This window comes from Meles meles, chromosome 21, assembly GCF_922984935.1.
Source record: "Meles meles chromosome 21, mMelMel3.1 paternal haplotype, whole genome shotgun sequence".
Lineage (NCBI taxonomy): Eukaryota > Metazoa > Chordata > Mammalia > Carnivora > Mustelidae > Meles > Meles meles.
Window position 1 is genome coordinate 27,080,544 of NC_060086.1, and position 13,767 is coordinate 27,094,310.

Below are 13,767 nucleotides of genomic sequence, written 5' to 3' on the forward strand. Positions count from 1 at the left end.
CATATATTTTTCTCTAAGTAACTTTTAGGGCAGTGAAAGCGACAAGCAGCCTAGTCTAGCAACTTCTCATGAGATGTCAATTAAAAAAAAAAATCCTAAATTTAAAAAATCTGTAGCAGTCCACCTTGTGGAAGTTTAAAATATTGCATTTATTTTGTTTTCAAGATTTTATTTATTTATTTATTTGACACACAGAGAGAGAAAGTACAAGCAGGGGGAGCAGCAGGCAGAGGGAGAAGCATGCTGCCTGCTGAGCAGGGAGCCCAGTGCGGGGCTTGATGCCAGGACTGACTGAGCCACCCAGGTGCCCCTAAAATATTGCATTTAAATAGATTTCTAATAGGCACAGCAATGGGGCAGGGCGAGAGCTAGCACCGAGCAGGAATGATTTGCTCTCTGCCTATCTGTCTGCCCTTCTGCCTGCCTGTGATTGGTCCCATCGTCCTTCCCGGTCACCCTGCAAGGCAGGCAGCATCCCCGCCCTCACAGATGAGGTGTGTGGGAGTCGGGGTCGGGGTGGAAAGCTCTTCATCAAATGTATACTGCTGCTCAGCGTAAAGCCCACAACTTGAACTTGCCGCTCATGGCTTTTTGTCTTTAGGGCCTTTTCCGAATTGGGGCCGGGGCCTCCAAGTTAAAGAAACTGAAAGCTGCTTTAGACTGTTCTACTTCTCACCTGGATGAGTTCTACTCTGACCCCCATGCTGTTGCAGGTGAGCTATGAGGAGTCGCCCTCACGGGGGGAGGAGGGGTCCCATCTCAGACACAGCACCTTAAAAATCCAGTGTTCGTTTTTCAGATTCTGATAAAATTGAAATGGTCTCCCTATGTAGGTTTAATTGGACAAGCTGAAATGACAAATACAACTGAATAAGGATACACACACACACACACCCACACCCCCCCCCACACCTTTTCCTGTTTTGGGGGGTTTCTTTGTTTTCCTGATTATTAAGGTGAAGAAGGTAGCTTCTAACCCAAATATTTAGAGACCTGCTTCTATTTCCTTCCCTTCTTTCTCCTTCGTAGTCTAGATCTGCCTGGGAAATGATGTCCATTAGAAGGTTATTCTGAAGCTAATTTTATTTTCTACTGACCCCTCAGATCTATTTTGCAAGGGCCAGGATTTGTTTTAGGAACACCCCATGCTCTGTAACTGATTCATGGCGTGTTTCAGATATTCTCGGCAGGCTGTAACTGAGATCATTTCAATTTGCAAAAATAATACATCCCGAGATTCCCAGGCTTATCCCTTGAATGTTAACAATTTCAGGTGCTTTAAAGTCCTATTTACGGGAACTGCCTGAACCTTTGATGACTTTTAATCTGTATGAAGAATGGACACAAGTTGCAAGGTAAGTTTAAAGAACAAAGAGTTTTCAAAGTTGAAGGAAATGACAGGATATTATATTCCCCTTGTGAATCATCTTACTCTCAGGGGTCATAAAATAACATTAAAATAGCACATGTGTTAAATAATATGTGCCTCAGTTCTTATGTGTTGAGTGAAAATACTGAGTATTATTATTAGTGTGGGAACGTGAGCACTTACGCGCTGGCTTCAATTTGCATGATGTATATGGATGAAGACATGTAGTGGGACCCGTGTTACTAGAGCAGCTGGTCTCAAACCCCTTTTAGAGGGAGGGAAGCCCTGTCATGGGGACAGGTGTCATACTGGCCAGCGGCAGTGTGCCTGGCAAGCCGTGGGGAAACTCAGTTGTGCAGTAGTACAGTGTCGACAGTACTAGTAATGGTAGTTAACACTTACTGTGTGCTTAGTACCTCCTAATCTTAACACCCATTACCTGCTGTCATCCATCATCAGCGACATAAAAGACGGATGTGGTTTGCAGAAACTGAGGCAGAGGGAGGCACGGAGCCCAGGGAACAGCAAGTAACTGGCAGAGTGGGAATTCAGACCCAGACCTGTCTGCCCCAAAGACTGTATCCCTGTCCTTTGCTCCTTCTCCCCCATGCCCAGCTTCTGTGCCAGGAGCTGTTGGCGGCCTTGTCCTAAAAGCCCCAGAGGCTCCTCTCTGGCCGGCCAGGCTGCCTCCTTGTTGGCCTGTGCCTTGTGGTTCTGACTCACTTCCTCCCATAGGGGCCTCATTCCTCAACTTAAGGGAGAAGGAACAGATCGCCTTTCCATACTCCCCTTCCCCTGTCTTTAGCCACTGTCACCCGTTCCCAGCAGATGGGCAGCTGGGGCTGATCATTTAGTGTTCAGTGGCAGTGGTTCTACCCCTATTGTTAAGGTCTTTATTTTTTTATTTTTTTTTTTTTTTAAAGTTTTATTTATTTATTTGACAGCGAGAGATCACAAGTAGGCAGAGAGGCAGGCAGAGAGAGAGAGAGGAAGGGAAGCAGGCTCTCCGTTGAGCAGAGAGCCCGATGCGGGACTTGATCCTAGGACCCTGAGATCATGACCTGAGCCGAAGGCAGCTGCTTAACCCACTGAGCCACCCAGGTGCCCCTTGTTAAGGTTTTTAAAGTCAGAGTAAGGAACACCTGGGTGCCTCAGTCAGTGAAGTGTCTGCCTTTGGCTCGGGTCATGATCCTGGGGTTCTGGGATTGAGCTCCGCATTGAGCTCCCAGCTCAGTGGGGAGCCTGTTTCTCCTCCTTCTGCCTGCTGCTCCCCCACCCCCTCCCCTGCTTGTGCTCTGTCTCTTTCTGACAATTAAATAAATACAATCTTTTAAAAAAGAAAAAGTCAGGGACACCTGGGTGGCTCAGTTGGTTAGGTGTCTGCCCCTTCTGCTCAGGTCATGATCCCAAGGTTGCGGGATCAAGTCCCGCATCGGGCTCCTTGCTCGGCATGGAGCCTGCTTCTCCCTCTGCCTGCTGCTTCCTCTGCTTGTGCTGTCTCTCTCACTTTCTCTCTCTGACAAATAAAATACAGTCTAAAAAAAAAAATATATATATATATATATATATATATCAGAGTAAGCTCATAGTCACGGTCATATCCTTGGAACCTGCGTGTGGCCCAGCCCATTGTCAATGTCCATTTTTGTGGGACTGAATAAATGGGCCCCAACAGCAGTGTCGAGTAGGAGAGCGTTCTGGGGTCTCCTCTGCTGGGTAGCCTGCTCCACTGCTCCTGCGCCTGAGTCTTCTCTCGGTTCCAAGACTCCCAACGTGGTTCCCATGACAAAGTACGCTTTTCGAAGCAGGTATCTGTTTCTGGGTGTATGGATCCTCCATATGTGAGAAAGGTCAGCATCCCGGTGACACAACGACTAGCACAACGACTAGCCTCTAAGATACAGTTACGTTTACCCGCGACCTGCCGGTCCAGATTGGTCCAGTTGTGGAGGACATTTTAGGTCCAAAGGTACATTGTGTGGGCAACGGCTAACACCCTCTCCAGCCCTCTTTTGTGTCGATGGAAGTTTGCACGTGGAAACCGCAGAGTGGAAGAGCTCCTGCGACCGCTTCACGATAGGACAGGGCTGCTGGGCCTGGAGCCTCGCGGCGGAGTTAAGGGCAGGAAGAGGTGCGGGGGTTTGGATGCCTGGGAGCTTGGCAAGCCCACCTGTGGCTGGGCCAGCAAGAGATCTGGACTCCAGGAAGCTGCTCATGGAGCTAGGCGCCTTCTGGGACAGAGGTGTTTTTTTTTTAAAGATTTTATTTATTTATTTGACAGAGAGAGATCACAAGTAGGCAGAGAGGCAGGCAGAGAGAGAGGGGGAAGCAGGCTCCCCACTGAGCAGAGAGCCCGATGCGGGGCTCGATCCCAGGACCCTGAGATCATGACCCGAGCCGAAGGCAGAGGCCTAACCCACTGAGCCACCCAGGCGCCCCTGGGACAGAGTTTTCAGCGGTGTCTTGTCTCCTGTGTGCCAGGCGTGGGCGCAGATGCTTTTGCGGGTTATACCTCTAGAACCTCCCCGTCACTGGGCAGAATCAACATTCTTATCTGCAGGCGGGCACATCAGGAGACCGAGTCTTGGCGAGGCTAACTCACGGCTCAGAGTGAAGTATTTGACTCCGTATGTATTCATTTCCAAACCCGCCCTGTGTTCCAGCTGTGCTTTTCTCTGTCAGCGAGGGCATCGCTGTTCACGTAGCCTGTTATTAACTCAGGGGTTGCTAACGATGTGTCCTAATGAAGGGTTATGAATACGGTTTGCTTTTTTTTTTTTTTCCCCAGTGTGCAGGATCAAGACAAAAAGCTTCAGGATTTGTGGAGAACATGTCAAAAGTTGCCACCACAAAATTTTGTTAACTTTAGGTATGTATGATTGGCATCCTGCAAATTAAGCCAGCAAGCCACAGTGACTCTGGAGTGAAGAGAGGTGCCATCTGCAGCAGAGGTCACTCAGTCCAAGCACACTGAGCAAGTGCTTCGGAGAGGAGCTGGGGGTTGCTGGCAGTGGGATTTGATGTATGTTATTGTGAAGCATTTCACCGTGTGACGTATCTGCATCAGGTCTGCAGTGACAGCTAAGTCCCCTGGTCAGCTTACCACTGCAGCTACTAGGAGAAAGTTCTCCTGGAAAGTTGGTTTGACTGTGTACTGGATTTGGACCCAGCTCAGTCAGTAGAGCCTACAACTCTTTGATCTCAGGGTCGTGAGCTCAAGCCATACATTGGGCTTAGAACTTACTTAAATAAATTAAAAAAAAAAAACAAAAAACCATCCAATATGTAAAAGGCAAAAATTAATCAACAATTCTTTTTTCTGCAGTAGCTTTTATATATGCTATAGAATTTATTTTTAATAGAGCATAAATCATCCTATTAGATGAAATGTCTAGAACTGAAAATTATGTATTGCTTTGTGGAATTACTGTTTCTAAGAAAATTTACCATGGAATACGTTTCTAGAATTTCATCTCCATTTTCCTTTTGACCTAAAAATGTGACTTTGAAGAAGTGTAAGGAGAAGAAGGATAAAAGGTAGCCCACAGTATTGAAAACCAAAGAAAATGGTAAAAGAGGACTTGGTCCGAAATGATATTCTACCAGTGAAATTTGTGGCATGTTTCTGACCTTTAATTTCAGTCCTGGGTTCTACCACTAAACTAAGCTGTATGGATATATCTTACTTTATTTAATTAGCCCCCTATTAATAGATAGTGGGGTTATTCTTAATTTTTTGTTTTTATAGTGCTGGGCTTGTATAGGAGAGACTATAACTATATGATAAATTGGAGATTTTCATAATTACCACGTAAGATATTTTCAAATACAGCTTCCTCTAAGCAATGTCCCTCTACTTGTATCTTTTCATGTCTACATTAAAACATATCAAGCCACCTGTTAACTAGATTGTAATTTACTGAGGGGTTGATAGGGCATAAAGGAGAAATGGTGGGAAATACACAGCAAATAGGGATTGAATTGTGGAGGTCTTCTTGTGAGCCGTTTTCCTCTTCCAAGCCCTAACGGAGTCTGTCGTCTGAAACAGAGAGCACAGGACTTTGTAAGATACAGGACCTGAGCCAGATTCTGATTCAGCTCCACTCTGCACTTAGCACCTGAGCAGCCCGGGGCTGGAGGATGCTGTTCCTGCAAATATTTTCTTCTCTTTTCTCCCCCAGGTATTTAATCAAGTTCCTTGCAAAGCTTGCTCAGACCAGCGACGTCAATAAAATGACTCCCAGCAACATTGCAATTGTGTTAGGCCCTAACTTATTATGGGCCAAAACTGAAGGGTAAGTGACCTCTCCCCACATCACGGTATTTTAATCTCGTCTTTGTGCCGCAGGGGGACAGACCCTGTTCTAGGGTAAGATGCGCTTCCAGACTTGCGCTTATGAACCTGGTCTCTCCACATAGCCGACATTCTTGGAACACTGACGTGAGCTGGGTCCCATCCCAGATGCGGGTCATGTGCGCAGTCCTCAGAGGGCCGTGCTGTTGGGCAGGCAGGCAGCTGAATGGCCGTGGCACCGGGGCTGCCATAGACAAGCACGACGGCCACAGTGCATATCAGAGGAGCACAGCTCAGGGCGAGAAGTGCAGGGAGAGCCCTGCAGAGGAAAAGCACTTGGGTTGTACTTGGACGAACAAATAGCTTCCTGCTCATTTGGGCAAAGGCATCGTGTGTGTGGAAGGGCCTGGTGGTGGGGGTGGTGTCACATGGTCTTGTATGACCCGAGCATTGGGGCCAGGAGACTGTGCCCGAGGAATATGAAGCCTGAGCCAGGTTCTGAAGGGCCTTATATATCTGATGGAGGTTTTGGAACTTATGTTGGGTCATAAATGGTCAGGGAGGCATCAGAGTTTCTTTTTCTCTTCTTCTCCTCCTTCTTTTTTTTTTTTTTTAAGATTTTATTTATTTGGGAAGGAAAGAGAGAACGAGAGAGAGAGAGAGAGAGAGAGAGCGCATGAGAGAAGAGAGGTCAGCAGGAGAAGCAGACTCCCTGCCGAGCAGGGAGCCCGATGTGGGACTCGATCCCAGGACTTTAGGGTCATGACCTATAGCCGAAGGCTCAACCAACTGAGCCATCCAGGTGTCTGGCATTAAGGTTTCTAAGCAGAAGAATGAGTTGATCAAACTGTATTTAAAAAGATTATTTGCGGACACCTGGGCAGCTCAGTAGGTTAAGCATCTGCTTTTTGGCTCAGGTCATGATCCTGGGGTCCTAGGATCAAGTCCCATGTCGGACTCCCTGCTCAGCGGGGAGTCTGCTTCTCTCTCTTCCATTGCTCCTGCCCCCTGCCTGTGCTCTCTTTTTTGTTGGCATCGAGAAATGCAGATTGAATAGAAGAGAGGGGTCTGGGAGCCCGGGTAGAGAGCTCCTGGGGAATCACCAACCTTGGTATTTACTCTGTTTGGTGGTATTATGATGACCTCCTTTAATCCTCACCTTTTTGAAGTAGGTGCTTCTGTCCTCATTTTTACAGGTGAGGACAAGGAACTTGCTTAAAGTTGCACAGCAGGGAGGTGGCGGGACCCACAGTCTGTGTCCTGAACCTTCCTCACGCTCCTGCGACCCCCATGGTTGGGCGCTCCATAAATTTCAGGCCTTTGCAGCTTTTTGGCTTCTGTGATATTCTGACTCTGAACTGGAGTGTGAGCTCCTTGACACTAGGGATAACGATTCTTACCTGTTTTCTTCCTTTTGAACCTTGGCATTCACACCCTCAACTTCCAAACCTGCATCTTGGGACCAGTCCACAGATGTGACAGCTTTAGTTAGTTTGTGTAGACACGGGGGCTCAGGTTCTCTGATGTAACATGCACACCGAAACAGTGCGCACTCTGGCTTATATTGTGGGCAAAGTTGTTGGTGGGGTCTTGGGTCGTTTGAGATGACTACCTTGGGCAACACTCCTCCAACGGGAAAATGCCTGGTTGCAACCCTGTTCCAAACCAACATAAAATCAGCATTTGGACACACCATTAACCCAGCGCATGCAGACTAAGGAGTGACAGCCGAGTCAGGGCGATTTTTCCTTCTGGGGTGTCACCACCACACGCTGAGGCCAGAGCCCCATGGATCTAGTTTTTGCATTTGTGCGTAAATATTTTCTTGTTTAAAGTAACTTAATTGGGGGCGCCTGGGTGGTGCAGTCAGTTAAGCATTGGAGTCTTGGTTTCGGCTCAGGTCATGATCTCTAGGTCCTGGGATCGAACCCCTTGTCAGGCTCCAGCTTGGCAAGGAATCTGGTTGAGATTCTCCCTCCCTCTGCCCCTCCCACTCATACGCGCTTGCTCGCTCTCTCTCAAATAAATAATCTTCAAAAAAAAAAACAAAACCAAAATAATTAAATTGCTCTGACACAACCTGCAGAAATTAGAGGCTGCCTGCAGAAAGCGGTCTAACTGTGAATGTCCTTCGCAGAACTCTGGCCGAAATGGCAGCGGCCACCTCTGTCCATGTGGTTGCGGTCATCGAACCCATTATCCAGCACGCCGACTGGTTCTTCCCAGAAGGTAACGTACCCTTTCAACTTCACGGACTGCCCGAACAGCACAATGATGGTATAAAAAATTCTTTAAAGAAGAAAATGCTTCAGTAACCCCTTTGCGATTCCGTGACTGGCTCACGTTTATTTTTAGACCCCCTCGCGTCCATCTTTGACATCCTGGCGTCCACATTATTTTGTGTTTCGCTTTGTTTCACTTCACCCCGGGGGTGTCCACTCAGCCAGTGTGCACTTAGCCCCCCGGCACCATGTCTGCTGGTGGGGTACGCTGTCTGCCATCGGAGAAGAAGCGGATACTATCCCGCGTGTTAGAAGGAAGGGTGGATGTTGGGCACAAAGAACCAGGCCTGCTTTCTAGAAGGGGTGACACCAGATAATGCAATTTTCCACTTGGAAGACGGCTTTTTGCTCCTGCGGCCGGAGAGCCGGGTTTTTGTAAAGGTGGAAGATGGAGCTGGGTAGGTTGATGGGAGTCTTTTGTGAAGGTGGGAGTTGACTGTGTCAGAGAAAGAGGATTTCAGGCAACAGGTGACAGGTTTTCAAACTATGTTTGTTGTAGTCCTGGGATCTTCAGAGGTTCCATGAACCCCTTCGGGGACACGGCTAGGGCAAGCTTTGTGAGTCCAGACCTCCTGCCCCGTACTTTGCCCAGAGTGGCCCTGCTGTGACCTCCCCTGGAGTGTGAGCTCCGTGACACCAAGGCGAGCTCGTTTCTCCTTTCCCAGGGTCTCCTCACCATTGAGAATCACACCACACTCATGGAGGTTCTCAACAATTACATGATGCATGGATGAATACTGGCATTTTGCCCAAGATTTCTCTGGGAAAACAAGTCTTAGAAAAACTGCTATAGGCAGTATGGAGTTGCTGTTGCCTTTTATTTGCATTTTATATCAAACTGTAAATACCTTTCTTTTTTTAAGTAATCCATGCTTATTGTCCTCTTCCATATCCCATGATTTTCTAAATTTTATTTTTAAATTTTTTTTTTTACAAAGAAGAAAGCAGAGGAATTGTGTAACTTATATTCTGAATCATACCCTCTTCTTATCTCAATTTACCTCCTCCCCCTGGCTTGGCAAACCGTTGAGAAGATGAGGGGGCAGGGGGTTGCACTTGTGAAACAGGGAGGGCTGGGAAGCTTTAAAGCCTCGTGTGCCCATATGCTGTGCACCTTATGTGCTGGCCGACCTCGTTTGATGGCGCTTCACTTTACCATGCTTCCTAGATGTTGCATTATTTTACAAGTTGAAGGTTGGTGGCGACCCCGCCTTTGCTGCCATTTTTTCAAAAGCATTTGCTCATTTCATCTCTCTGTCCCATTTTGGTAATTCTTGCAGTATTTCCAACTTTTTCATTCTCATTATATTGGTTATAGTGATCCATGATCAGTGATTATAACTTGCTGGAAGTTCAGATGATGGTTAGCATTTCCTTTTTTTTTTTTTTTAAGATTTTATTTATTTATTTGACAGAGATCACAAGTAGACAGAGAGGCAGGCAGAGAGAGAGGGGGGGGGGAAGCAGGCTCCTTGCTGAGCAGAGGGCCCGATGCGGGGCTCGATCCCAGGACCCTGAGACCATGACCCGAGCCGAGGGCAGAGGCTTTAACCCACTAAGCCACCCAGGTGCCCCGATGGTTAGCATTTCTTAGCAATAAAGTATTTTTGAATTAAGGTGTGTGCCCTGTGTTTGTAGACATAATGCTCTTACACATGGCAGCATAGAACACACGGAACTCTGATGCGCACCGGGGGACCAGAAGAGCCGTTTGGCTTGCTCTATCGTGATACTCACTTTATTGGATTGTTCATTCGTCATGATATTTGCTTTATCATCACACTCGCTTTATTGCGATACTCACTTCACTGCGATACTCACCTTATTTCAGTGGTCTGCACCAAACCTGCATCGTCTCTGAGCTGCATCTGCACATTGGTTTCTTTTTCTCCTTGCAGAGGTGGAATTTAACGTATCGGAAGCATTTGTGCCTCTTGTCACCCCAAATTCCAATCACTCATCTCACACTGGAAATGACTCTGACTCAGGGACCCTCGAGAGGAAGCGGCCTGCCAGCATGGCGGTCATGGAAGGGGACTTGGTGAAGAAGGAGAGGTGTGTATAGCTGTTCACTTTTCTCCAGCAGCAGATGTCGTGTAGAATTATTAAACCCTCAGGATCTGGTACTGCCTCAGTGGACCTGTGGGATGAGAGTGGTCTGTGGTGCACCCATGATCTTTAGGTCCAGATATTTCAGGAATTCTGCTTTAGTTCGTTCCAAACATTTAACGTGACCCCCCCAAGGCAGACACGTAGGTTGTCAGTACACATCTGTTCCTTATGCGTCCAGGCTTCACCTTGTCTGTGATAAGCATCATACACATGCTACGAAGACACTTAAATGTACTTGATGGGGGAAAAGGAGAGGAAAAGTGGGAGGAAATTTAAATGTTGTGGACAGATGGGAGAATAACCCACTTCGCACAGTGAGTTGTCGGATTTGGTGTTTAAAAGAGACCTATTTCGGGTATAACTTGGCCCTTCGTGGCAGCCAGCCGCTGAATCTGGTGTTCAGCTGGAGGTGCTTCTCTATTTGCCGACCGTGGAAGAGAAAAGACGGCTGCAATGGCATTAGGGAGAGACGCCAGTCTCTGTTCTATGCTCCACGGGCGAGTTTAGTGGGGTTTTCAATGCTTAATGAGGCTGTTTATGTTTTGTGCCTGCAGAGGCCAACCATGAAGTCCGTATGATAAAATGCCACTGTATTCACCCGAAAGGTCAAGTTAGGCCCGCGGAGTGACGTGCTTTGCGCACGCTCACGGAATAGCATCACCGGACACAGTTTTACAACTAAACCAGTAAACAGATTCACAACCAGATGTCATAGTTTCTTTTCATTGCCCGATCTTATAGTGAGCTTTGATTTTTTGTTTCCTTTTGCTTTGTTGTTGTTGTTTTGTCCAGGCAAAGGCCAATACTTTACGTTCCCATCTGTCCCTCTGAAACCCACATTTCTTGTGTGCAGAAGTTTTACTTCTCTGAAGCCCCAATCACACAGTAGGTCCTGCTTCCTGATAACACACCGGCCACCGTACAGTTAGCCTTCGTGTATGAAGTCACAAAACGCAGCATCGTGGCCGTGGTTGGCACGTGCGGTTCTCGGTTATCTCCCGGGGTAGGTTCTTCCTGCCAACTGACCCAGCACACGCGAGCTCAGGGAGCCACACGTCTTTATTTTTCAAACTGAAAAGCCTGAGAGTTCCTCCATCACGTAAGTTCGCTTACGTGAAAAGTGAATCTTCCTTCTCCCCGTCCTCCCACCACCGTCTCCTTCCCAAAAGCAGTGATTTTTTTCCCCCCGGGATCACGAATCCTCTCAGATCTGTTCTTCACATGCACCCGCCCTAGTGCTCGTACACCTCAGCCAAGGAAGCAGTGTGGTGTGACGTCCTGATGCTGCCCTCGGCTGCCGCCCCATCCGCCAAACACCCGGATGCGAGGCAGCCACTGGGTAGTGCTGACGTGACGTCGCCCACTCCAGACAAGGCCTGTCCACGGGCTTTCAGCTGTTCACACCCGAACTGAGACAGGACATTGATCAGTACCAGGTCTGTTGCTTGCTCAGGTTTAAAGCCAAGGCAGGCTGCTTGCCTCGGTAATAGCAATGACCATTTGTCTGGTCCTTGCTGCCTCACTGCATGCGGGGCAAGTCGGGTGGCTCTTGCCGTGTGCGGGTTGTAACACGTGTGGAGTGATGGACTTCTGTCTCACTAGTCGGCTTGCATGCTGTGTTGACTGTTTCTTCTTTCTGTGTAGCTTTGGTGTGAAGCTTATGGACTTCCAGGCCCACCGGCGGGGTGGCACTCTAACTAGAAAGCACATAGCCCCAGCTTTCCAGCCACCACTCCCGCCCACAGATGGCAGCACCTTGGCTCCTGCAGGCCCAGAGCCCCCTCCCCAGAGCTCTAGGGCTGAAGGCAGCGCAGGGGGTGGGACGGTCCCCTCCTCTGCGGGCACACTGGAGCAGGGGCCAAGCTCGGGCGACAGGTAAGAAGACCAGCTTCTGCTGGCAGTGGGTGCTCAATGCCCCAACCTTCTTGCAGGTGCTGACCTGCGTTCATAGCCTCCATGCCCGCAGAATTGCTCGGTGTGGAGTGAACCAGATCTGCCTTCCCTCTTCTGGTTGGCAAAGGATGGGAAAAGAGACTGTAAATTGCTTTGCTCTCTTTCCCGTTTTCCAAAAGAAGCAACACTTGTTTGCATTCTTTACCATCCTGCTTTGGTGCTGGAAGCCAATAGGTGGCTATCTGTATTATAAACCTCTTTTCCCTGTTTGATGTGTACTCAGTGTTCATTTGCCATTTGCTTTTGTCATCTTGTACACTAAGTAATTAACACTTGAATATAATGAGTTACTTAGATTAGAGCATTGCTGGTATCCATTCATTCACCCATGCACCCATCCATCCATCCATCCTTCCCTTCATCCACCTATTCATCCATCCATCCATCTGTCCATCCGTCCACCCACCCACCCATCCATCCATCTGTCTGTCCATCTGTCCACCCACCCATCCATCCATCTGTTCGTCCATCCGTCTACCCACTCACCCATCCATCCATCCGTCTGTCCATCCGTCCACCCACTCACCCATCCATCCGTCTGTCCATCCGTCCACCCACCCATCCATCCGTCCATCTGTCCATCTACCTACCCACGCATCCATCCGTCTGTCCATCCGTCCCTTCGTCCACCCATCCATCCGTCCGTCCATCCATCCACCCATCCACCCGTCCAATCAGATTTTCTGAGTAACTGTGTGCTGGGTGCCGTACCAGGCACAGTTGGTGACTGAGCCCTCCCCCACCCCTAGCCTTCAGTCTTACAGGTAAATTGATTGGCAAATACAAGGTAGAAAATATGATGACGGACTTTCTTAAGAGGCCCTTTTGTTGCTTAACCTTTTGATTAGCCACCTGGAATGGGGTACAAGGTACAGCTTTAAGGAAGAGTGCCTTTGAACTTGAGATTTTCATCTAATCTGCCTGAATTCACTTCCCCACCAGAGGCCACTTCAGGTGGTGTGCCAGAGAGTTCAGGACTAGGAGTGCTATAAAAGATGAGCCCCTCTACGGAGTACGTGCTCCGATTTTTCTGGTCCTTTTCTCTACCGTGGCCCTCTAGAAAGCACTAAATCACCACATATAAAGTAAAATAAGTGCATGGAACAAGGATCCAGCTTCTCTGGATGGGGAGGGAGTGCCTGGTGGGGTGTGACGCCAGCTGCTTAGGAGATAAGAATCTAGTTCCAGCCTCACAGCCGAATCCAGGTTGCCCTGTATATTCCTGAGCTCCTTTTTACTCACAGAATTAGCTGAAGTTCACGTTTTGGTTAAAAATCACGAAGTCTTCCACCTCCCCAGGCTTCCTAGGCACATCCTGAGCTCCCTGTTGTCTTGTCGAAACTGCCGCTCCACACACGTCTCTGTTTCAGCTCTAATTTTTTTGTTTGAGGAAAAAAAAGTATTTGCAGACTCAAACATTTTTCATTTACCTGTAGCCTTCAGTTTGCTTAATCAAGGCTAAATGCATTAAGACAATAACTAGAATGCCCTGCAAAAGGACAAATGGAATGTCGGTCCTCAATTTGCTTTTGCTTTTTGTGCCCTGTGGGTATTTTTGTGTACCTTACCGAATGGCGTTCACTCTTTGGTGACCCTGACAAAATGCAGCTGTAAAGCTTAGTGTATGAAGTTCTGAGCTGGGAACTGGCCCGTGTTGTGATCTCGGTCCACCCTGCTGCTAACCAGCTCTGGGCTGGGAGCCATCGCTGAGTCTCAAGAGTTACTCTTTCCTAGAGTGCAAACGATTGATAATAACC

General features: G+C 48.1%; 1 protein-coding gene across 7 annotated transcripts in view; it reads left to right on the plus strand.

Annotated features, from left to right (window-relative positions):
• Positions 1-13,767, plus strand: part of ARHGAP17 (Rho GTPase activating protein 17) — an 86,186-nt gene that overhangs the window by 59,706 nt on the left and 12,713 nt on the right. For 6 of the 7 annotated variants that reach the window (XR_006816745.1, XM_045994197.1, XM_045994198.1 and 3 more), the window contains 7 exons: positions 602-713; positions 1,274-1,355; positions 4,158-4,238; positions 5,551-5,664; positions 7,801-7,892; positions 9,844-10,000; positions 11,702-11,932. Coding sequence is in view for 6 of the 7 variants with exons in the window: in XM_045994197.1 (XP_045850153.1) it covers positions 602-713; positions 1,274-1,355; positions 4,158-4,238; positions 5,551-5,664; positions 7,801-7,892; positions 9,844-10,000; positions 11,702-11,932 (869 nt within the window). In the remaining variant the exon portion in view is untranslated. The remainder of the gene's footprint in view (positions 1-601; positions 714-1,273; positions 1,356-4,157; positions 4,239-5,550; positions 5,665-7,800; positions 7,893-9,843; positions 10,001-11,701; positions 11,933-13,767) is intronic. The other variant, XM_045994201.1, reaches the window with a different exon arrangement.